Source organism: Gastrolobium bilobum, unplaced genomic scaffold (assembly GCF_033153095.1).
Source record: "Gastrolobium bilobum isolate Gb01-03AN ecotype WA unplaced genomic scaffold, APGP_CSIRO_Gbil_v1 utg3318, whole genome shotgun sequence".
NCBI classification, from domain to species: domain Eukaryota; kingdom Viridiplantae; phylum Streptophyta; class Magnoliopsida; order Fabales; family Fabaceae; genus Gastrolobium; species Gastrolobium bilobum.
In genome coordinates, this window is record NW_026895278.1 from 117307 (window position 1) to 143582 (window position 26276).

The following is a 26276-nucleotide window of genomic DNA, read 5'->3' on the forward strand; positions in this document are numbered from 1 at the left end:
ATAGGAGCGGTGACGATCAAACTTGTGATCACTTATTTGATCACTTGATAAGTGGTCACATAAGCTCTGATACTATAATAAAAATTATTCAACCTAAAAGTTTTAGGTGAGGTTACATTAATGATTTTATAATGTATTTCTCTAACAAAAGGTTCAAAGCCAAGAACGTGTGTGTGCATAATGACAACTAAGAAAGTAGGGTTTAGAATATATGCATACTTGAGAGACTTAACATGTTATTTATATATGAGATTATCTGTAGATATATAGTCTTAATGAGAGTCAATCAATTGAGTAATAAGGTGATAGATCTTATACCTAACATTTGGGCCAATGTTATTAAGTCTGAACCAATCATCGACTCGATCGGGATATCAGATTAATAAGTCACTGGTTCAACCATTTAAATTAAATTTATATAAAAATATATAATAAATATATAAATAGAAGTAATACGATAACCAAATAATTTGACTTATTAATTAGCATGTTACACCCGTTCCTTTAGATGCCAAGTTCAAATTCAAAGAGTGTGTGAAATATATTGTTACAATTTTCAAAAGGGTTTTATTTTTCTTATGTTGCATGAGACAAGTTGTCTCATGCAACACACAAAAAGTGAATGGGACCCACTAAAAAAGAAGAGAGAGAAAATAAAAAAACGAGTCCCACCCACTTTTTGTGTGTTGCATGAGACAACTTGTCTCATGCAACATAAGAAAAATAAAACCCTTTTCAAAAACCCGATTCAAACAAAAAACATGACCAGTTAAGGGTCCGGTTCTCGATTCTACCAATCTGATCGATCGGGTCAAGCCAGTTATTTGCTTATCCTAATTTATTAGGAGGTTATTATTAGTAGATGATGTAAGATCCATGACTTTGGTCCAAAAACATTTTCAAACTCAAATACCAGCTAAGAAATAAGACCAATGATGTATCGGTATAATGAAATCCCATGCACCATTTAATATTTAGATATTTTAAAACTGTTTTCTCTCGCTAATTAATTGATGCACAAACTACATAAATTATTTCAATCTAAAAATTTAAAGGTTTATTTTTTCTGCAGTCAATGTATATAATTTATTTACATTGAGCTCAAAACGATATCGTTTTGTAACAGAAATCAAGATATTTTTGTAATTATAATTTATTTCAGGTTTATAATAATCTTTCTCATTATAATTTTTTAATTTTTTAACTCAAAAAACAATATTATTTTAAGAGTGAATGTAGATATTATCTACATTCACCGTAGAAACATTAAAGTCAAAATTTAAATAGAAAAACGAAAAACAAAAAATAATGCATGTAGGTGTCATTACTTTTTTTTTTCCTCCAAGCCAAAATTTCCAACATCATTCTCTCATAGTCAATTTGGTAGTTTGCTCAAGTGGGAATTTTCTTTCACATATAATCTTTAAAAATCTTTCTCAGCCGATCGTATTTTTATTTCATCGGGAAACTCTATTCTGCCCCTTACACATTGGATCACCGTGTGTATCTTTGTATTGTGTTATTAGTTATTACCCCATTCCATAAAGTAACTGTTCCTAAAAAAAAAATTAATTAAAAGAAAAAAATTCAGGACTCAGTAGTTACAAGTGCCTAAAGATAGATACAAAAACAAGAGTAAAATAGACTTCTTATACAAATTTTTCTGCTCCGAAGTAATGTTAAGAGTAAATATATAGTTAAATTAATTCTTGAAAGAACTACCAAGTTTGCCTATTCGTTAATTGGCATGAGTTAAAAATAACAAAAAATATTTTTACCAAAAAAGCAAAAAACAAAAAACATATATGTGGCTCGTATCCCTTTTACTTTCCAGATTTGAAATGACATCGATTAATCTGATCTTCCTTTTCAATTATGTTTTCCTCCCTAAATGTTACATCCATCACTCAAATCCCTAATCCCTAACATCCACATTGTAACAGCCACCAAGCGAAATGGAATCAGAATATAATAGTTTAATTTGAAATTTCATGTTTATTAACAAATTTTAAAAGGAGTGTGCTGCCCGAAAGGTGCTCCCTCATCAAAAATAATTTTAAAAAAATATCGAATTGATTTTTAAAAAAAAATAAAATCATGAGAAATCTCCATTTGTTCAGTTCTATTGAATTTAATTTTAATTTACTAATAATATGTTATTTTTATTATTAAAGTATTTATTTTTTCAATTACTTGTTATCATAATTATTTTCTTTTAAAGGTAAACATGATTAAATTACAGTACAAAAAGTATTACAGAGGTATCAAATACAAACCAAACAAAACAAAACCTCCAACGAAATAAAAATTCGATTGAATCCAATGATCAAATCACATAATTAAGGAATCATTCATTAGTTATAAGATTTGATTAGTCAGTTGTTAATCCTCCATTTATTGGTGCCCCCCACATCTCACTAAATCCACTTTTTATCAAAAGTTTCTAAGGTTATTTAATTTGTTCAGTTAAGTTAACAACCGACTGTTGGGTTTTTCTCTTTTACTAAAGCTCAAATGAGTTATTAGTATGAGAAGAGCTCAAAAAACTTAGAGCCCAATCAGCTTATAGCTAGAGTTTCTTGGAACCCATATAGATACTATCACTTAAGTCATCAAGCTCAGATCTGATTAATGCTCACACGCTTCCCCTTCCTCCTCGAGAGATAGTTTGAAAGGTTTGTCAAAACACCTGTTCGTGCTATGACGCAGCAGTTCGTGAGTTCGCACTGTCACACAAAGGAACAAGGAGTGTGGAGCATCATGAGAGATCTGCGCCAACAAGAGGTAATTATAAAACCATGATGATCCTTTACATCCAAATCACAATGATCTTAATCGCTTCAGCAGATGCAATTGCTCCTACAATTGGTATCATATCAGGATTATGTTTTTGGATGTGGATCTAGTTTTATTTTACATTTGTCATGTAATTTGTTTTGCTTCGTAAAATATGGCACCTAGGGTTCTATATTTGTTATTCAAATATTTGCATGAGTATCATTATAATTCTTTTTATTAAAAATCTATTCTTTAATATGGTTTTGACTTTAATCCGTGGTAGAAATTTTCTTGTATTTTCTTGGGTTGTAACAAGGAGGCTAATCCCATACGATTAGATTTCCTCTTTGAATTTTTATTTCAATTTTGTATCTTTTTCTATTTGTCTTCCAAAATTGTAATAAAAGAAGATCAAGAAGATGAACAGAGAAGCGCGTTCGTCACTGTTTTGACATGTTTGTGACCTTCCGATGGCGGATTTCAGCAACCAACCACATCACATGAAAGGGGACAGAAGGACGAGCACAACGGTGGTCGGAGCACCGCGAAGGGAGGCTGGACGCGCCCTCACGCGCCGCCTGAAGTGACTGCGCGTGGGTCTCACTCGCCGGTGCAAAACCGGAGTGTGGAGGCGCGTGGCAGCTCCGATTACGGTGGTTCCGGTGGCGTATTCGTCTCTTCAAGGCGATCCTTCCCCTGGAGTTTCATGCTGAGATGAGATCGGGTGACGGTGCAGTAGACGTGACAGCTAGGGTTCCTGAAAGTTGACTTAGAGTTTCTCGCCAAAATTTGGTATTTTGGACATTTGGGCCCATGGTTACCATAAAGAGGCTTGAAACATAACCTTTGAACTATAAGGAAAGGAGCAAATCAGCCACAATGTTTCATATTTGATTAGTCTGTAATTTTATTTTTTTAGGAAATCATGGGTTAAGGTTTTTATTATAATTAATTGCTTTATTTGTTTGAATGGATGAATTATATGATTGATAACATGCTTTATTGCGATAACATGCCATATAGAGTAGGCCATATTGTTGCATAACTTGTATAATTACATGAGCATAGTAGCTATTATGTCTTCAGCGACTAGTATGATAGTTATTATGTGATTATTTTGATTTTAAATTATCCTGAAAAATTAATTAATAATTATTATGATTTTTGTTAAAAATCTAGATTAATAATTGAATTAATTAATTTTGGATAATTAACATCAAGACAAATAATCGTTATAGTAATTATTTTGATTTCAAATTATCCTCATAAATGATAATTATTATGATTTTTGAAATCTAGGTTAATAATTAAATCAATTATTTGGATGATTTAAATCTAGAAAAATAATTTTGAAATATGTACATAACGAATTTAATAATTTAATTATCGTTATGGAAATTATTTTGATTTCAAATTATCCTCATAAATGATAATTATTATGATTGGTGCAATCTAAATTAATAATTAAATCAGCTATTTGGATGATTTAAATCTAGAAAAATAATTAAGAAAATTTCCTAAGAGAATAGTTTATTTTGCGAGTAATTTGTGGGTCTTCTAAAATGGTTATGTGTTAAACACACACTGCATACAACAATCATATATCATGATTGTGTGAAGCACACGCTACCTATCATGACCGAATTTTTTGGACCTTAATGATTTCAAAATTCAGATAAGCTAAGTGATGCACGTTCATCGGCGCTCTTGCTTACATAGTTTTTGAAATCAAACAAAGGTTACTCTCATTTAAACAATTCTTGGAAATTGAAAAATTTGCTTATGTTGAATGGAAGGAGATTTAAATTAAGAAATTAATTTAACTTTCAGGCGCATTGTGAGCCTATCTATTGGGCCTTAATAATTTTAAAATTTTAATAAAGTTTTGTACGACCCAACGTCGACAATACTAAGTTATTAAAAATAATTTTGAAATTAAACAATGAATTCAACAGAGCTTATAAAAATTCTCAAATAAAAATATTGAATGGGTGAAGGTTTTAAATTAAGTATTTAATTTTAAAACCTGCGGGCTCTATTTGTGGGTCCATTATTAAAATGGTCATGTGAAGCCCCGTCGGATAAGCATGATCGAATTTTATTCGATTGGACCTTAATAGTTTCAAAATTTTAGTTAGATGTTGTACGGCCCGTCGTCGTCAATGTTTAGAAACTAAAGACAATTTTGAAATTAAACAATGGTTAATTACATTCAAGTTTGGTAAAGTTATTAACCCTCTCGTCGAGGCTCTGATAATGGCACCAAAGGCCCAAATAACAATTTTAGTTTTACAAGTATCTTGCCCGTCGTAAGCCTTGTAAAGATAACCTAAAGAATTATTAACAATAAACAAGAGTAATTATGAGAATCTACTTGTACTTCGTTTATTTATTGCATTATTTGTTTGTAATTGTGTGCTTTATATGTTTTTTAGAAAATATCTTAGAAATGATTTTGAGTCAAAAACCTCTGGATGGTACCAACCAAGTGGAAAATAAATTTTTGATATTGTTCTAAAACATGAAAGCTAAAATTTATCCTGACAGTACAAGGGCCATAGCAACCTGCAGAGGATGCGTCTAAGGAAACAAAGACGCAATACTCAGATTGGAAAATGACAAATATGATAGTTATCTATTATGTTATTGTCAGTCTTTTCAAACACTTGCATAAGCAAATGTACATGGTTAAGAGTGGAGTAGAGATGCTTCAGACTCTTAATGACATGTTTGTTGTGTCTAGCAGCTCTGCTAGACATAATGCAGTCAACGCAGGTTTTGCTAAAAGTCTTGTTAAATTCAAGGGAAAACTCAAGGGTGGTAACAAGAACAAAATAACTTGGTTATCAGTTGTCAAACCAGTTGCTATGAAGAAGCCGCAAGGCAAGTGCTTCAAGTGCAGACTGAAGGGACACTGAAAGAAAAACTTTCCCAAAGGTGATGAAAAGAACCAGACATGGGCATATTAAGGCCTGATCAGTGAATGAATCATTGATTCAGGAATCACTGATTATGTTTATTACTTTTTGCAGTAGTTCAAACATGGTATACCTGTCAGCAGTGGACATAGATATTTTAAGCTTGAAAATGGGAACTTGTGTCTACATTTGCAGTAGGACAAGTTATTTAAAAGACTATGGTTTTAGGTGACTGTTTATTTGTTTCGAATTTCAAGCGGAATTCAATTATTGTTAGTTGTTTTGGTTAAAACATGGTATGACAATGCAATTGATTTCTCAGTTACATTTTGAAGTTCATCTTCGTCTTATTTGTTCTGATACATTGTTTAAATAGTCTTTATTACCTATGTCCTATACCCCCCTAAATTTATTATGTTGAATGGAAAGGATGATGAACAAGAACATTCACTTAAGAAATAAAAGTTTCAAATGAAACATAACTTTGACCTTTGTGATTGAGTCACATTACCTCAAGTAGGAAACATGTTTTAGATAAAAGAGAGACTAAAAGTTCCATAGTCTTTGAACTAAAAGCTACATGTAAATCCTATTTGGAAGGTAAAATGGCTAATCTTATAAGGTCAAAGGAATTTGCACATATATTCAACTAGAATTGGTACATACTAATGTATGTGGATCAATTAGTGTTCAAGCCAGAAGAGATGGTGAGTACTTCATTATATGAGTGGTTACTCTGGATTTGGACAGATGAACCTACTGAGCCATAAGTCTAAAGCTTTTGGAAATTTCCAAGAGGTTTAAGTCTGAGGCAGAATAACATGTAGGTGTTCAAATCAAAACACTTTGGTCTGACTAAAGTGTTGGCTACATGTCTGGTAAGTTCAGGTCTTACATGATTTAAGAGGGGATAGTTTTATAACTGTCAACTCTAGGAACGCGTTAGTTGGATAAGTTGCAGTATGCAGAAATCAAATATTTCTAGACTTTGTGAAGTCTGTGTTCAGTTATTCATCCTTACTAATAACATTCTAGGGAGATGCCTAAGAGAAGGAGATGTACCTTCTTAACTTGGTTCCGACAAAGTTTGTTGTAAAGACACCTAAAGAATTATGGAAAGGGTGCAAGCCCATATAAAACCGTATTCGGATTTAGGGTGCTACGGCACACGTCCTACAATAGCAGTCAAATAAGATGGAATCTTGTACGAAAGAGTGCATATTTTTTGGCTACCCTAAGAGAACCAAGGATGATTTCTTATTTCTCAAATAAGATGGAATCTTGTACGAAAGAGTGCATATTTTTTGGCTACCCTAAGAGAACCAAGGATGATTTCTTATTTAGTCTTAAGGACAAGATAATCTAAGTGAGCACTCACGTGATTTGCTTAAAGGAGGACTAGATGAGAAATTATAAGCTCTTAAGTAAGATTATTCTTGATGAGATTCATCTCAGATCAAGAATTTTCAGAATATCTAGAAGCTTCATCCACTGTTCCCTTGATTGTTCAAGAATGGAAAGATATATCTCTAGGTGAACAAACAAGGGGACAGTAATTGGAAATTCAACATGATAATATATAAATGAAACTAGTAGAAATATTAGTATCACATGTAGAAGAACAATATCAAGAATAAATGGATCCTCAAGAAATTGGAGATCCACCATTTGACCCAATCTTTGATTTATCTATAAATACACAAGGTCTAGTGCAATACATTCGTAGTAGGAGAAAACCTTGTTAACTCTCAAGTTGTCTCTTGTTGAGTAACATTGATCCTACTAGTTACGATAATGCACTAGAAGATGTTATTGATCAAGTGTTGCTCAAGCTATAAACCATGAGATGAAATACTTGTATTTCAACTCTGTTAGGTACCTAGTAAAGGCATCAAGAGGGGTAAGACCCACTAGGTGCATGTGGACCTATAAATGCAAAGAGAGGATAGACAGGAAGGTGAAAACCTTCAAAAATAGCTTGGAGGCAATTTTTGCAAGACGCCATGCTTGAGTCTATCCAGATTCTCTTAGTTGCTGCTATAACTCTTGAGATTTAATTTTGGGAGTTGGATGTTAGGATATCTGCATACAAAAACCAAAATGGTTTATAGCAAATGGGCAGAAACACATGGTATGCAAGTTGTGAAAGTTTATTTTATAAACTTAAGCAATCATCCAGGTCTTGAAACATCAGTTTTGATTAGGTTATCAAAATTTTGATTTTGAGAGAACCTTGATGAATGATGTGTATTTGTATGTAAAGGATCCAACGGAAGACAATAGCTTTTCTGGTACTTTATGTAGATGATATGCTCCTTGTTGGAAATAATGTGGAGGTAATATCAAGCATAAAGAGTTGGCTAAGTTAGTGTTTAGGTATGGAAGTACTGGGGAATCCAATTATATTTTTGGTATAAAACTCTTATGAGATCGGAAGAATAAGTTGTTGACATCACCTTAGGCTACTTACATTGACAAAACTCTTGCCAAAACTCAACATGAGAATTCTAAGAGAAGAATTATAATTCTCAGATGTGGAATTCATCTTCCTAAGGAGCAACCAAAGACTCCTGAGAAGGAAGAATGCATGAGAAGGATATCTTATGCTTTGGCAAAGGTAGTCTCATGCATATCATGTTGGGCGTTAAACCAAACATCTGTCACGCAGTGGGAGTAGTGAGACGGTAGCATTCTGAATATAGAGGAACACTAAGATTATTGTTAAGCATGTACTCAAGTATCTTTGGAGAATGAGAGATTATATGCTGGTATATTCTAGTGGGAGTCTTGAAAAGCTGAGTTTTCACAAATTCAGTTATTTCAAGTGGATATTGACTCAAGAAAATCAACCTAGAGCTATGAGTTTTACTCAACTAGGATAGGAATAGAGGTGGATCTTGTAGACCCAGTTACTAAGAGTTTGCCTGAACTTGTGTTCAAGAGGCATGTTACTTCTTTGGGTCTTAGGAGGATCCCAGACTTGCATTAAGCACGTGAGAGTTATTGGTTTCATTGTCATCTTGGAGTAAGACAATGAAACAGTGAAATCATTTTCTGAATTTCATAAATAAGGTTTTATTTATTTATTTTGCACACTATTTACAAACATCAAGGTCCAGATCAATTGTGGAGTATATGATCATGTGGATACGTTCATGGAGGACATGATCATAGGTTCTCACAATTGATGAATAGATTCACAATAACTGTTAAATAAAGTTGGGCACTTTATTTAAGCTGCAATATTTTATGAAATGGTTTTGTCCGAATCATTGTAAAATATTGGTGTGAATTAACATTCATATTGAAAGGATCAAGGAGAGATTTGATTAAGGTTGTTTTTCCGTCATAAGGTATCAAATCTCCAGTTAACTATAGTTATGTAATTACTCTTAATCCTGAGTTTATTATAAATAGGTAATCAAATAGTTTTCATTCTTTGATTTACCAATGGGTGATGTTCGATCTATTGACGGCCAATAACTCGGTATTTTGTGAGTGAGATTATTTGATTATCGATATTTATGAGATAAACAATATGGAATTTGTAGGATATGTCCCCTTGGTATGTTTCGGTACTTGGATATTAAAGATACTGGCCAGTGTATGTAATCCATTAGAGAAACTATCATAGTCAACGAAATAAATAAGGGGTTTTAGTTTGTCCTTTAACATGACCAGAAAAACTTTCCTACACACACAACATTTTGTAGGGCCCACACTTTTTAAAGCAAAAAAAAAACTATGGCACGCAAAACGAATCTCTATAACATTACACAATCACTTTTCCTACAACATAACTCTTATAAAACCCAATAAATAATTGATTGAGTTACAAAAAACTTATCAATCAATTATAGACATTCTACAAAGGGGCGATGCATATTCATGTTATAAGTGTTGTTAATCTTGAAGTTCAAGTTCAGGCTTTTAGTGGAGTAACACCGAATTAGATAATCATTCGTTGATTATCAGGAGCCTTGATTAATAACAGATGGTAGATCCCCAAGCTAGCTTGAGACAAGGGATGTGGTGTTTTTTTCAGATAGATAATAACTTGTGGGTTACATGGTCTTAGGTTTTCAACTCGAGTTTGTATCCAAAAGAGCAAGTGAGAGATTGTTGGGTTTGTGCTTTTTACATTACAAAAAGTATTACAGAGGTATCAAATACAAACAAAACAAAACAAAACAAAACCTCCAACGAAATAAAAATTCGATTGAATCCAATGATCAAATCACATAATTAAGGAATCATTCATTAGTTATAAGATTTGATTAGTCAGTTGTTAATCCTCCATTTATTGGTGCCCCCCACATCTCACTAAATCCACTTTTTATCAAAAGTTTCTAAGGTTATTTAATTTGTTCAGTTAAGTTAACAACCGACGTCATTGAAAGTTCAAACCCACGAATGAGAGAAGTATCTTCTTGTCAATCTATTATTCCCCACCAACTTGCATGTCCATTTGACATAAATTAGATTAGATGGATGATTTTACAGTTGAAAACTCAAAACTGTTACCTTCACAGATAGTGCGCTCTGGGCCTTATCTTTCAGTTTTGTCAGTCAATTTCTATTTTTATTTATTTATTTTCTATGCTAATGTTGTCAATTATCTAAACCTGTTTTTGCATGGAAGAGGAACAAATAAAAAATAAAAAAAAGATTAAGAGAATATAATATAATATGGTGGACTGGCTAACCAATGAGTTTACAGCTGTAGTTAACATAATGAATCCTAATTAGTTTACACTCTAGTCTAGTTAGTTATTTGAGCTAATTAAGCATATATATTTATTATTATTATTATTATTATTATATGATCATTCCTCGTTATATGAACCTTATTATCCTTTTGTGGGATTATTGGCAAATCTTAGGTGGTGATATTTCACTTGATTTGTATGTATCCTTGCTTTTTCGGTTTCAGTCGGCATCAATTTTGGTGTCTGCTGATGTAAGTACCTTCTGCATTTTGTGGCTGTGGTAATTCTGCATTTTTCCTAGTATATACTATCATGGGCATTATTGCACTAATAATAATTAAAATACCCTTTTGGATTTTTTAATGGTATGGGCTAGTTTTTGTTATTGACTAGTTGCTTGATTAAATATGAAAAACTAATATAAAGAAATAACTTTATGTAATTTGTCATTCCTACTCCCCATTGAATACTATTCATACAACAATTTTGTTTGTTGGTACTGGCTCAGTGATTTATCTTTCAGAAATAGTTAGTTATATATATATATATATGATCTATTGAAAGTGACATTTGGCATTGTTGGACTTCCTTTTGGGTTTTTATTGAAAATTCAATTAAGGTGAGCATGTTTTCCTGTTTTATTATCATATAATAGCTAAGTGCAGTGAGGACCAGTAGTATTCTTTTTTTTTTCCATTATGCAAGTTGTGTCTTGTTGATATAGTCATGCATTTTCTGTCTTTTTCTATTTGGTTTTCTATAAGGATCTCCCTTCAATTGTGCATTCAAATAACTCCAACTTGGTTTTATTAGTTGTTACAAAAATGAGAAGACATCTTATTTAAATATTAACTGCCATGTAGTGCCTAACAAATGCCAGTGACTGCTTTCATACTTAAGAGCTTGAGCTTTGAAAGTCTGGCACAGTACACAAGTGCTTTTGGGTTCAGTTATAGTAGTTTTTTAGCTTGAGTAGGCAATGAAAGCAAGGAGAGGAAAACGCTCTGAGGTAAGCTATGTGACATGCCTCATAAACTTTATTATGGCTGGTGTTTGAGGTTAAGTATCAGCTTATGATTCTTGAAAACTTCTAATTTCGTTTCATTGCAGGCCTTTTGGCCCTCCATTATGATGAAGAAATGGTTAAATATAAAGCCAAAAGTAAATGATTTTAGTGAAGATGAAGTGGACACTGAAACTGAGAGTGAAGATGATGGTATTATGCTTTACATTATACTATATTCTTTTTCTTGTTTAACTTGATCTTTTTCTTTCACGTTTCATTTTTTCCCTTCTTTGTTTTTTCAATTCTCTTCCAGCTTGCTCTCTTAAGGATTCAAGAATGGGAGTGCGTGAAGATAATCCACTTAGAACACAATCCATATTCCCATGTCAAACATCAGGCAATACTTTATTCCTTTGCAGTAACCAAGAAATATACAAAATGATTGACTAATTACTATACAAATTTCAATATGTTACTAACCATGAGGTATACAAAATTAAAGAAACTTTTTAAAGCCAACAATAGCTTGACTAGTATTGTGAACTTCAAATGATTGACTGTTTTTGGCCCCTGATGAGTTGAGAGTGTTAAATTCATCATCACATATGATTTGATATTTGTAATTCAGATGCATCGCGTAATACCAAGGGATACAAGATGAGACACAGAAGAGGGAAATCAGAAACTTTGCGTGTTCAGTACATAAATACCAAGGAAGTGAGGTATGGTGGTAATCTGGTTATGTAACATGTTATTAATTTAAGGGATATATTTTTCTCATGTTGCATGAGATAAATTATCTCATGCAACACACAAAAATATGGGTATAATCCACTTTTTTCTTTTCTCTCTTTTCTTCTTACAGGATCTTACTCACTTTTTTGTGTGTTGCATGAGACAATTTATCTCATACAACATGAGAAAAACATTTCTCTTAATTTAATGATATTAATGAAATGCATGGTTATTTTGCAGGGTAACAATTGGAACTTGGAATGTTGCTGGAAGACTTCCATTGAAGGATCTTGAAATCGAGGACTGGCTTTGTACCAAAGTGCCAGCAGATATTTACATTATTGGGTAAGTAGTTTCTACTTTCTCGAGTTTCCTAATGCTTTGCTATTTCTACTTTGTTTAGGGTGCATATGTGTGTTCTGTGTTTGCTTCTTCAACATATTGACAAAAAATTTGATCACTCAGGATATTTTTGGCAATACTCATTATAATATTGGATTACATTTCATTATAACCTGATAGGTTACATACCTTTACTTTTACAGTTATCTTGTTTATGATAAAATTAACGTAGTTTCATTTTTGTTAAGTGTATTGATTAATTTAGGGAAAACTATTTGTCATTTTAACGAAACTACGTTGTTTTTGTGTGTTTTGTCATTTTCTTTTTTTATAAAATTAGGAAGAAAAAGAAAGCGAAGGAGAGAGAATGTAAAAACATACCAAAACGACGTAGTTTCATTAAAAATGACATAACTTTATGTCATTTAAAATGACAAACACTTCTCCCGTTAATTTATCATGATCCTATTTCCCCCCTATTTATCTACTTTGTTTTATTTACAGAGTGCGAGTCTGATAATTTTTTATCAAATAAGTCCAAAAAAGAGATTTATTGGTGCAATATGCCACTCATGACAATACCTTCCTTTTATATATAATTAGGTAAGTGCTCTGATTGATCATAGGTTCATGTTTTGTAGATGGAAATGCCTACTTATTTCCAAACAATTGTTTCCTTTAGGAAGAAAACAAAGCTATCATGTTCTTAGAAATACAGCAACCACCCATTAGCTATATTTAAGGTTGTTCCAAGTCTCCAAAAAAATGGCCTAGAATCCTATTTGCATCATGTTATAAGTGAAGTTATTATAGAATGGGATGGTGAATTTTCATTAATATGGTTTATGAGAATGAATCTAGTCTTTTTAACTCAATTGATATGAGAAACTTCTCTTCCATTCCTTATGAATTTATTGTCAAATGCGCAATCCATATTTAGAGTCTAACAGTAGGTTCATGTAGTTTATTACGAGTATATTATTAAGAGTCTACTTCTCTACAGTGGTTGTAAAATTTATCTTCTGATGGCTTCTATGTCATTGGCTTCCATATTAATGCACTGCTTTAAACAGTTTCCAAGAGGTAGTTCCATTGAATGCTGGAAATGTACTGGGAGCAGAGGATAACACACCCATCGCAAAATGGGAGGCAGTGATACGAAGAACTCTAAACAAAACTTCTGAACCTGCAAGTAAACACAAAAGTTATAGTGCTCCCCCTTCTCCTGTCTTAAGAACTTCTGCTTCTGATGATGTCCTAGCAGACAGTGTAGATGTTAATCCACTTGATATGATGAATGAGGACTATTTAGGAACCTTTGACAACAACGAGCTAGAACAGGAGGAAGTGAAAAGCATAATTGGTATAGGAAAGAATATAAGGTTGAGGAGAATATATGGCATTGATCTTCATACTACACTTGACTGGCCTGAACGTCCATTAGATGCAATCCCTCATGTTGATTCCAATCCAAAGTTGCGTAGAGTACTTAGCAGTTCATCCTTTAACTGGACGGATAATACTTTAATATACAGCAATGGATTGAAACGTTCACACCATAGTTCTGGAAATTTGGGTTTGTTCTGGAAAGAGCAACAAGTGATGCCTGAGGTAATTGATGATTCACTTGCTGAATTATCTGACATGTTGTCTGATGAGGAAGATGATAATTTTTTTGAATTACCAAATAACAAAGATGATAATGGAATAGGAACCATGAAATCACATCATAAGTATGTTCGGATTGTCAGCAAGCAGATGGTAGGAATATATGTGTCTGTTTGGGTGCAAAGGAGGTTGAGAAGGCACATTAACAATTTGAAAGTTTCTCCTGTTGGAGTTGGTCTCATGGGCTACATGGGAAACAAGGTAATGGCATAATACAAGTTTCACACTGAATTTGACATCATTATACCATAAGTGTATATTTAATCTATTCCAAGACATTAGAAATTTCACTAAAGTGTTAACAAGGCAGCATAAAACTTTTCAACAGCATAGTACGTGATACATGCATATCTGAGTCTAGTATGCATTTTATGATCACTGGTACTGTCAGTACAAGAGTTTATAGACTGATCACATAGCAACTCATAATGTTGTGGTAGGGTAACTCGCAAAAAGTAGTGTCTTATTTGTTCACTTATGTTGCACCTCATATAAAACCAAACTAAACTGAACCATATGTCTTATTTGTTCACTTTTGTTGCAGCTTTTGAGGCAAAAAGTAGTGTCCTCCGTATTATGTTGTGTTGCAATGTGATCAGTGGTAGGCTATGAGCAAATTTGAACGTAGAGCATAAGAAAACTCACGATTTATATGCATTTACAGTTAGAACTTGTTCATTCTAACATGAGTGGACGTGATAACAAATTATCACTGATGCAGGGTTCTGTTTCAGTTAGTATGTCTCTCTATCAGTCACGTCTGTGCTTTGTTTGTTCCCATCTGACTTCTGGACATAAGGATGGGGCGGAACAGAGAAGAAACTCAGATGTTCATGAAATTCTAAGACGCACTTGTTTCTCGTCTGTCTTTGATGCAGATCAACCACAAACAATCCCATCTCACGAGTAAGTTTTTCTTTAGTTTGAAAGTTTTTCTTTTATAATCACCTTATTATGGGATATATTGCTTGTGGTAGATTTTTGGGAGTTCACATCATTGTGTTATGAATGAACATCTTGGATTCATTGATGGATTGCTTCCTGCTAACAGTCAGATTTTCTGGTTTGGGGATTTGAATTATCGTATCAACATGTTGGATGTGGAAGTTCGAAGGCTGGTAGCTCTAAAGAAGTGGGATGAACTGATGAATCATGATCAGGTGAGAATTATAAAACTTAGACATACCATTGGTCTCCACAATAATATTCATCCACCACCGATCCCAATTAATTTGGGATAAATGTGTTGTTAATGTTGATCACTTCTTCAAAATTTGCAACCTACAAAATCTAGACCTATAAAGTTGCAAAAGGGGTCGGAAGTGTTGGCACCAAACTTGGATCCACTTGTTGATCTGCATATGATTTTTATCAATGAGAATTTCTAATTACTTCATCTTATTTGCAGCTAAGCAATGAATTACGTTGTGGGCATGTATTTGATGGGTGGAAAGAGGGGTTGATAAACTTCCCACCTACTTACAAGTATGAATTTAATTCTGATAAATATGTCGGTGAGAACCCAAAAGAAGGGGAAAAGAAGAGAACTCCAGCCTGGTAAGTGCAAGTTTGGATTGCAAAGCAATGAAAGTTTTGTTAGTCCATGCATTAGATCTTTTATTATTCATTAGGCAAAAGTAAGATGCAATTAAGTGATCCTAGTTAATACTATACAGGTGTGATCGTATATTGTGGCTAGGAAAAGGGATAAAGCAACTTCAATATAGCAGTGCAGAAAATAAGCTTTCAGATCATCGACCAGTTAGTTCAATCTTCTCGGTTGATGTTGAAGTATTTGACCACCGCAAGCTACAACGAGCTCTAATTTTCACAAATGCAGCAATACACCCGGAGGTTTTCCTTAAAGAGGATGAGGACCTGTTATCATAATAGATATCCACCAAAGATTGGTATCTGCAAATGTATCAATTACTGGTAACTATATTTACACCTTGTCTCTCTTTTCAGCAATCCAATTCATAAGCTGTTATCTAGGAAATGCTTTTTGGATAATACAGATAAAGAATAATAGTCGATTACTCCATGAAGGTGCATTTTATATAAATTATGTGGTTGATAATAATTCACTTAACGTTGAAAATCTTTTTGATACAAGTCAAAGAACCCATCTCTTGATGTTTTTTAAGCACCAAAATTTCAGGTGACCTCATGATTATGATATTCAAGTGCCCTTGTTTTAGAGACATTAAGCACAGCCTTGTTTTAGAGACACATTGCAATTCAACTTTGTCCTTCAAATAGGACAACTTTCACCATGGTTTGTTCTCCCGCAGGGTGTTAAAATCTTCACTTGGATGTCAGGTTGATAATGAGAGACAACTGGTAATCTGTTTATAAACTGAGCTTCAAGACCTCAAGATTACACTACACGAAGCCTACATTTTGAGAGTCATTCATTTGGCGAATCTGAATCAGTTACATGGAAGAGATAGTTATAACAGGCAGATGTATATAGGAAAACAATAGGATATATTGTGTGGGACTCTCTTTTTTTGCTGTGTTTAATATTTGGTAAACAACGATTTTCCAATTTTGGTCTTCTAAGTTGCGCGTCCAATTAGTTTTTATTTTCTCTTTTGACTAATAAACATTTTTAGTCTAGAAACATTCCATGTCCAAATAGTTTTTGTTTTATCTTTTGACTAATAAACATTTTTACCCTAGAAACATTCCATGTCTGACTCAAATGCAATATATCAGTTAGAGAGGCAGGAGACACAGAATTTGAATCTTTCCATGTCTGGCTTGGTTTCTGCCTGTTTGTCACTCTTTGTTCTGTATTCGTCCAGTTCTAGACTTTAGGCAACTCCCCATTCTTCGTCATTTACTTCAACGGAGCTTGACACTCTTAATGATTGAGTTCTCTATTTTGTAGATTTTTTCTTTGTCGTGTATTTTCTGACCGGGTAATGGGAATTCTTAATTTTCACCTCTATCAAAAGAACATAATGACCATGACCCTAGGTCTATGCATTGACAATTTCATCACTATTACATTGTTGAAAAACAGGGCCTTGGTCCTTCTGGACAGCATTGAGGGCATCACAAGTGAAAAGTAGCTGCATTAAAATTTTAAACATCAAAGAGTAGGGCAGCAATAATTCCCTTTCATGATAAGGAGCTGCGTTTATCTAATCCTAAGGGGCCAAATGAATGTTGTTAATAAATCTTTTGAAACATGGAAGAAGGGCTCAGTTCATCTCTCTATTCCAAATTCTTTTTTGAGGAACTGAATCATCAACCCCAAAAGAAACCATTCAATGCAATGCAATGCAGAGAAGCATAACAAAACAAAAGGTACTAATTATTCCCAATGAAAATTGGCAAAAGTTTTGGGCATCAGTTCTCCAAGGTGATATAGCATCAAAGTAATTAATTCAGACGCAAATTACCCATTTGTATAATGAGATTCATCACATGCCCAATCACGATTTTGATTTCAATTTTCAAACCGTGAAAAAAATAATGTTAAAAACTTTCAATCAAGTGTATTAATAGACTCCATTCCATTGGTGACCAAAAAATTAAAAGGGATCCAAAACAACATTTACAAAAAAGAAAAAAGAAAAAAAGAGGGAATGAAGATAGCGATCAGAACCTGTCGGGATTCATGAATACATCACACGAATATCAGCGGATTGACAGACGAATGAATTGCTATCATCACTTCGCTTTTCCCTCTCAATCAAACCCAATTACCAATAAAATAATTGCTACCATTAAAAGCGAAACTTAACCTAAAATAAAACAAGTGGTATTTGAGAAAATTAGAAAATTAAAAATAAAATAAAAAAGTTTCGATGTTGAGCTCAGAACTTCTTAGAGGATAAGTGAGCCATCAGCGACGAGCACAACAGATGACTCGCCTCTGGCACAGTTACTTCTTCATCACAGACTCAGTATCTTCGTATGAACATTACAAACTACTGGTTTTGAAAAGAATTTTCTTGGGAAAAAAAAAACCGTTGAACAAATTCAGTGGACAAATGCATGCAAGGAACGAAAGCAATAAAGTAGAATTGCCCGCAGTTGTGCGGTTTTCTGATCGACGACGATGAAGTTGGCTATAATTTTATAGGTGAAAATTAGGGTTCCATCAACTTAGGCACGACTAGGGTTCTGCTCAGCAGCAACAAGGATTAGAGACCCGGTTGGATTTAAATTTACCTTTTGGGGGCCCAATAAGTCATTATCTACTATATTACCCTAAGGGTGATTGGGAAATGGCCCATTAGGCCCGCAATATATTTATAAATAAATCTGCATATAAAAAAGGATTTATCGTTTATCCGGCAACATGAAATAAAGTTATCTCCGTTAACCTCCAAATAACGTCTTTTGGGGATTAAAAAAACTAATGAGGAGTGTTTTGATAAAGGGTTTTATAAAAGTTATGTTGTAGGAAAAGTGATTGTGTAATATTATAGAGATTCGTTTTGCGTGCCTTAGTTTTTTTTTGCTTTAAAAAGTGCGGGCCCCACAAAATGTTGTATGAGTAGAAAAAAATTTTGTGTCATGTTAAAGGACAAAACGAAAACCCTTTGATAAAATGCATATAACGCAAATTAAATTAAAATTGTTAAAATACCATTTATTAATTCTTCCAACCCCAAAACAATATAATTTTGAGGTTGATGGATATGAATTTATATCATATTGATGAAGAAACAACAAAATAATATTGTTTTGGGATTGAAAAAAAAAATTATAATAATAAAAATTAATATAACTAAAATAAATTACAATTGAAAAAAAAAAAAAACAGACATTCACAAGATTGAATGGAGTGTTTACGATTTACAGTGTGCTTTAATTACGCAATAGTTTTCCTTCTATAATATGAGGAGGGATATTCTTACTACCAAAATCTTCTACTACCAACTCACTACCTATCTAATAACCATTGGATCAACATTTTTTCTTTTTTCAAAAACTTTTTAACATTCTCTCTCTTTGATTCAATGGTGATTAGATAGATAGTAAGTTAGTAGTAAAAAAATTTGGTTGTAAGAATATCCTTCCTCCTATAATATTTAGTTTGCAAAACAAAACCTTGGGATTTGGGGTGGGGATGACGAATTCAAACCTTGTCATCTTCATATACCCACATAAGATAAGCATTTGATATTCAATTTTTCAACCAATGGTCTATGAACACGAATTGATTGCCCGCTTTCATCTGGTTCATGAGGACAAAAGTGCTTAAATAATTTTATACCTAAAATGAACAAGGTAGAGCAAATTTCAATTTGAAGAATATTACACTCAGTAATTAAATTTTAAAGTTATATATATCTTATTTATTTAAAAAACATATGCACTTTATAAAAAATAAAAATAAAAAACCAGTTGGTAATATAGGTGTATAGGCTTTCGGCAATGAGACTGCATGGTTTAGCTTAACCAGCCCTGTACCCAATATCATTAGCCTTTACCGGCTCCCATTCATCCTTTTTGAGAAGAATACCTAAACTCGTCCCCATGAAAATATAGTCCACACCGTCCCAGCCCACGCTTGTAAAAATTTCAAAAATTTATGCCACAGCATAATTAATCTCAATCTTAAAAATTAACAAACATCTTATATAATTGAAAGACATGCTAATACTTTCCCCACATGGTGGGGTGTCCACGGGGCAGGTTGACAAGCCTAATTTATATATTTGTATAATATAAGATTGTCATCTACAACCATAACATCTGAAATTGAACAGCCCAAAATAATGGGCGAGAAATGAAAAAAAAGACTTGAGTACAAAATAAACAAAATATGTATTGATTAAATTAACTGTTAAGAGAGTAATATTGAGGGCTTTATTACTCTCGTTTCACTCCAGAGAAATTTTTTCTCCCGCTGACACTTTGATTTCCGCGAATTGCTTCTTATTTTTTTTTTCAAATAGTGGGCCCCACTATTTATTATCTCAGCTGCAAAAACAAATTTCTCTGCTGTAAAAGAAGAGAAATAAAACCCTAATATTGATTGTTCACTGAAAAATACTGCTGACTGAGCTATCATCGTGAATACGCCAAATAGTTTCCCCCAACATGTTTGCTACTGTAAGAATAGTTAACTGGGGGAAATAGTTCTTCTCCGCAACTGGAATGGTATTTGTAATAATCACCTCTTGAAATAAGCCACCGGACAACCTCTCGATTGCAGGAGGGCTGTGATTATTCAAATAAAACAAAACAAAAGCATAATATGATACTGGTTCATTCATATATTATGCTTAACATGAATGAATGCCGCAATCAACACATTTATGCGGTGAAGGTTTAGAGTAAAGCATCTCTGCTCAAGCAATTTATTAGCCGATTGATGCGTAGGAGAGAAAACAATGCCCCATAGGCTGACTAACAATACTGATTACTGAATAATTAGCAATTAGTGTGATAAAATAAGTGTAGGTAAACTGTTGGAAATTGAAGAACAAATGATTAAACATGCTTCAGATTTAGGCAGTGCACTGTAGAGTCTGAAACTTTGCCTACTTCTATTATCTATTTGGAAAGGAACAAGAATAAAAATGTATGGCAGAACCAAAGGCAATACCTGAAAACAGCATGAGTGCAGCATGCATAAACTTCCCTGGCCCCCTCTTCATGTAATAGTGCCGCACCCTTAGAGATGGTCCCTGAGGTCCAAAACAATTAGAATAAGAAACCTACCAACAAATATTAATAAAGAAAAGGGAAAAAGAAACCAATACAACCATCATACTTGCCTACACAACAAAGAGCGATATTTCGTATAACATTACTTAGTACTTTTCACTGAAATGTTCTTGTGCATTTTATGTAAAAAAAAAAAAAAATCACTCCCCGTTAAACCCGACTAGCGAGTGTGGGGTGGAGGAAATCCTTGTACGCAGCCTTACCCTTGCATAATTGCAAAGAGGCTGTTTCCTGGATTCGAATCCATGACCTTTCAATCATGAAAGAACAGTTTTATCACTGCTTCGGTTCGCCCCCTTTTCTTGTGCATTTTATGTATGTAAAAAAATGCTAAATTCCAAACATGATTTACTTCTTGCATACTTCAAAAAGTACTTCTTGAGTATTATTTTATATAGACATCTTGCAAACTTTTCATGATTATTATATTCCGAGAAATGAAATACATATAAGAGAAAACGGAAAAGTATTTGTCATTAAAGGACACAACTTTGTGTCATTTAAAATAAAACGATCGTGTTTTGGTGCATATTTGATGGTTTTTTATATACTCTCTTCTCCACAAATTAAGAGGAGAGAGAAAATAGAGTATTGTCGAGAAGAAAAAAGGTTAAAAACCACCAAAATACAATAGTTTCACTTAAAATGACACAAAGTTGTGTCCTTTAAAATGACAAACATTTTCCCCGTAAGAAAATGCAATCTGAACCTTTCTAGTAGCAATCAATCATCTTCTCGAGCAAATACAAGAGATAGAATAAGATTGTAATTATTTTTTCCTCCATTACTGCCATAAAATAGTATTTATTATTTAGTAATAAATTCCTAGTCTCTAAAGTTACATTCAGCAGTTCCCTAAAAGAATATATGTTTATGTAAATTATGATGGAAATATTTTAAAAATTAGGAACACCCAAATATGCTAATAAGTTTGGGATATGTTCGATAAAACTTCATCTCAAAAGATAGTAATTAAGAGTTCGATCTTAATTCTTAAGATGTGGCCAGTCCAGGAAAATGCACTAAGCAAAACAGAAAGGCAGAGCTGCAAAGGGAACATTATAGAGAAAAAAATATATCAAGAAAAGGTCTAGAATGAACATAAAACTTCACAAAAAAGCTTTAATTAATCAAGACAAGCTAAGTATTTGTTGCTTGGTTATATTTCTTTGACCCAACAAGTAACCATCATATGCAACAAAAAAGCACAGGAAAAATAATCTCTCTTTTCAAATGTTAAATTGGGCAATGACGATGGCATACCAGCAGTGTCAATCATATCATCCACCATTACTGCAACTTTTCCTTTTACATCACCAATCAGGTTCATCACCTGCAGGGCTTACACAAGACAGATAAATAAATATACGTTGAAAGGTCCATGTAGTTAACGTTAATTTATCCCTCTGGAGAACTAGTACAATATAGTATAGTATCATGCTAAACCATGTGCACGTTCAAAAAAAAACAAAAGAAAATAGGGGTCCCTCATCCCCAGCCTATGAAGCACCGATTCCGACATGGCGTTCCGATACGTCCCGATACGGGACATTGATACGTTACTAAATATGAGTATAAAATATGAAAATCTAAACAGCACCCATTATTTACATCCACGTCATGTATTTTGTTTATTTTAATTTTCTGCATTATTTATTTAGTTTTATTATAATTACTTGCCTTTTTAATTTTATGATATTTTACCACAACAAATAATTACTTTAAAAAAACTACCAGCCCAAGATTAATGGGCTTAGTGTACCAAGCCACCGAAACAAACTACATGGCCAAATCTTTCTTGGGCTCTTGAAAACCTAATCTTTACTTTCTTGAAAACCTACAAGCATCTCAAGCTTAGTTTTGACGGCTAGTTTTAAGGAAGATAAAAAAAACATACAATGGTGATGTGTTGCAGCAGGAAGATGAAGAAGACTGGCGGATTAGCAAGATGGCGCGCAGACCTATGGTTCGCAAACGACGAGGAGGAGCTCGAGGTGGCTCTACGGTGGTGCATGCGGCGGTTGGCTACTGGTGCGCGATGGAGATGGGAGATTTGACCATATCGGATGTTGTTAACCCATCTGATACGGCAAAATGGGTATCAGAAGCATATCCGTTTGGGATGTGTGTCCGATACGTTGGAAAAAAAAATTTGGACGTATCAGTGCTTCATAGTCCCCAGCAAATACCGATGTAACGTGTATTGGCCAATGATGAAATACCTTCTTATATGCCACTCAAATATCTAACCAACCACAAAAAGTCAGAGTTTTAGTCTTACTATTGGAGTATCATGATTCCTCTGGAACTTAAATCCTTCACATGGTTGTCAAAATCTGAGCCTAGACAACAATAAGACAGTGCCTTGTATCGAGGCTGGATGGGTATAGCCGTATAGGTTCTGAATGATTCTACTATTCCAATTTTATCACAACCTAAAAAGAACAATGAATGATATACATACCTAACAAAGCTAGTCAAAATTAGAAATATCATTGTAACTTCTATAAAAACGTACACTATCCTACTATGCACTTGAAGTAGGACCAAAGCACACTACAGCCCTGCAGCATTACTTCCAATCATGATGAGCAGATATTATAACAGGGAAGCATCTTTCTTACTGACTTCTATCTTTTTCAAATGGAAATTAGATGATGTCAGCAAAACCACTAAACAAAACACGCACCAAATATCCATAATCAATGGCCACATTGTTGGTTAATCAAAGTGTCCCAGAGAGGGCAAATTTATTTCAGGAAAGAAAATAGTCATTGATAAGTAACACTAAGAAAAACAAAAATAAACCCTGTTTGAAAGTATAATCGCATACATGAATGACAATTTCAAAAGAAATGCAGCATGTCAAGGATAATGCACAGATTTTGTTGCAGTTATTACCTCAGCTACATTATGTCCGTGACGCCTTTTGTCTACAATAGCTAAAGGTGCATCAGATAATTTCTTTGCAAAAGCACGTGCTCTTGCAACACCACCAACATCAGGGGAAACAACAACCAAGTCATTTGAACTTATTGTCTTGCTGGCAAGATAATCAAGGATCACAGGCTAGTGGACATCATAAACAATAGTATTAGGAAACATGTTGTGAAAAAAATAACTAAAACCATTCACACCTTACTTACTTGACAATGTACATGATCCACAGGAATATCAAAGTAACCCATGGACTGCCCTGAATGAAGGTCACAAGCAAGAACGCGGTCTGCCCCAGCTTTTGTAATAAGGTTTGCAACAAGTTTAGCTGCAATTGATTCACGCCCTTGAGTCTGTAAAGGAAGAAAATAAATTAGAAAAGCTCCAGTAATTGCTTATAAACCCATTGGTTAGCTTCAAGTTCATCATAAAGCAAAAAGCGAAACCAACCCAGGTGACAATTTTTTCAATACAAAGACAAAGACAACATCAAATTATTTCTCCACTTAATTGTGCACGAGGGATTTGGGGGGTTCAACAGAAACATCACAAAACTGTCGCAAAAATTTCCAGAAAGAAGAACAAAAGTACATTACAGTGGTAAACCAACGAGAATCTTGTCTGACATTGTATGTGATAAGTAGATCTCATATAAAACTACGGATTACAAAAGTTTAAATCAGATACATGCAAAACACTTGCCTTTCTATCAGCTCTGGCATATCCAAAGTATGGAATCACGGCAGTGATATTTTTGGCAGAAGCTCGCCGACAAGCATCAATCATTATTTTAAGTTCCATGAGATTCTCGTTTGCAGGAGGGCAGGTTGGCTGTATAAGGTACACATTGCAACCTCTAACACTCTCTTGCAACTGGATATAGATTTCCCCATCAGCAAATCGCTTTATGGAAACCTTTCCAAGTTCCAGGCCCATGTACCCGGCAATTTCCTAGTTGAAGAAGCAACATGGAGTTTAAAAAACAACAAAACTCAGCAGAAACCTGTCCATTAGAAAGATGGCTCATCCAACTATAACTTGTTTCCAGGGACCAAAGGGTTTTATTAACCACTAATCACTCAGATTCTGAATTCAAAAAACAAGCCTTTTATGTACAAAAAAAAAAAAAAAAGCCTTTTAGCCTTTTACAGTACCTACAAACATGATACACACCACTGTGCTAGACGACACCTTAAACACAATCTGATATCTTCGTTCAATTATTATATTGATCCTTTGAATCAGAAGTACAATTATAAACATTTATTCAGTTAAATAGCTAATTTCATAGTCAAAGTAGTATTTTTTTTTTTAAAAAAAAAATCAAATATTAATGGAATAAATATTTGATTATAGTCATTACTAAATGTTAAAGCAAAGAATAGTGGAATTACCTGGGAAAGTGTAGGGTTGGCAGTGCCAGAAAACAATTTCAACCTGTTGCTGTTTCTGTTGATGGTTTTCTCAATCCTTGCCGATTCCATGAACTTGGGCAGCGTCGGTTCGTTAAGGACGGGAATGATCGGTTTCCCATTTAGAAGATTTGATGATTCAGCCATATCACATTTCTGGCACAACAACCATTAAAATAAAAAATAAAAAACAAAAAAAACACACAACATTTTCATGTGTAAATTATTATTATTTTTTTAAAATAATAATAAATTTAAATGGATGATTACCACGCTATTAGGTGTGAAAATTCGAGTGCGAGAATAATCAACAAAACCCAGAGTTCGAAGAGTAGGGGCATGAGAAGTGCCATCGAAGAGAGAAGAAGAAGCAAAAGCCATCGTCGAAGACGACGAAGGTTGAAAGAGTGAGGACGCCATGTGTAGAGGAACCAGAGGATGTGTCGTCGTTAGGGTTTTCCTTTTTCGCTTTTTCTCTGCAACTGAGAGAGAGAGAGGTTTCGAGTAGAACAGAGCGAGTTTTGAGCTCTGTTACCTGTGGCGGGCGGGTCTATGTTTTTTTCACGAGATTCGCTTTTTCATGTGTGTCGCCGAGGAAGGGGACCACTGTACGACGTCGTTTTATTAGAAATACTTGTCAATAAAAATACAGTTCTTTATAATTCTATTTAATGTTCATTAAAAAATACATACGAATATTAAATAAAATGGAAAAATATTCTGATAATCAAGTTGTGTTACTATCAAGTGACTACCAATTAATCTCACCGTTAGATCGATTATGTTGATCCAACGGTTATATTTATTTTCATCTTTATATGGTCATGGTTTCACATATTTAAAGTGAAATCATTAAATATGAGAAATCATAACCATACAAAGGTGGAAATAAATATAAAAGTATTAAATTTGGGAAATTATGATCATACAAAAATAGAAATAAATATAACCGTTGGATCAACATAATCGATCTAACGGTGAGATTAATTGGTAATCACTTGGTAGTAACACAACTTAGTTGTTACAATATCCTTTCCATAAATAAAATTATCAAAAAGTAATTTTAAAATTT

At 33.6% G+C, this 26276-nt stretch overlaps 2 protein-coding genes and 3 non-coding genes across 6 annotated transcripts; 1 reads left to right on the plus strand and 4 right to left on the minus strand.

The window, feature by feature from the left end:
- Positions 1-11245: 11245 nt before the first annotated feature.
- Positions 11246-18281, plus strand: LOC133303736 (type I inositol polyphosphate 5-phosphatase 2-like). Its single transcript, XM_061503704.1, has 11 exons — positions 11246-11414; positions 11516-11621; positions 11725-11808; positions 12040-12133; positions 12387-12491; positions 13562-14357; positions 14878-15062; positions 15208-15316; positions 15565-15713; positions 15833-16091; positions 16451-18281. Exons 1-10 carry the CDS (start codon positions 11385-11387, stop codon positions 16044-16046), a joined length of 1872 nt encoding a protein of 623 aa, XP_061359688.1. The 5' UTR covers positions 11246-11384; the 3' UTR covers positions 16047-16091; positions 16451-18281.
- Positions 17509-17603, minus strand: LOC133303819 (small nucleolar RNA Z101). Its single transcript, XR_009750518.1, has one exon. It is a non-coding gene; the product is annotated as a small nucleolar RNA Z101 (small nucleolar RNA).
- On the minus strand, positions 17765-17849 carry LOC133303830 (small nucleolar RNA snoR14). Its single transcript, XR_009750522.1, has one exon. It is a non-coding gene; the product is annotated as a small nucleolar RNA snoR14 (small nucleolar RNA).
- On the minus strand, positions 17983-18074 carry LOC133303827 (small nucleolar RNA U61). Its single transcript, XR_009750521.1, has one exon. It is a non-coding gene; the product is annotated as a small nucleolar RNA U61 (small nucleolar RNA).
- Positions 18282-19831: 1550 nt separating the features above from the next.
- On the minus strand, positions 19832-25704 carry LOC133303744 (ribose-phosphate pyrophosphokinase 1). Of its 2 annotated transcripts, none has more exons than XM_061503712.1 (8): positions 25475-25704; positions 25187-25360; positions 24495-24743; positions 24002-24145; positions 23757-23924; positions 22119-22188; positions 20734-20815; positions 19832-20345 (listed from the first exon to the last, which is right to left on the minus strand). In XM_061503712.1, exons 1-8 carry the CDS (start codon positions 25622-25624, stop codon positions 20165-20167), a joined length of 1218 nt encoding a protein of 405 aa, XP_061359696.1. In that variant the 5' UTR covers positions 25625-25704; the 3' UTR covers positions 19832-20164. The 2 variants fall into 2 exon arrangements, with proteins under 2 accessions (XP_061359696.1, XP_061359703.1); XM_061503719.1 differs by having other exon boundaries at positions 25478-25703.
- Positions 25705-26276: the final 572 nt, after the last annotated feature.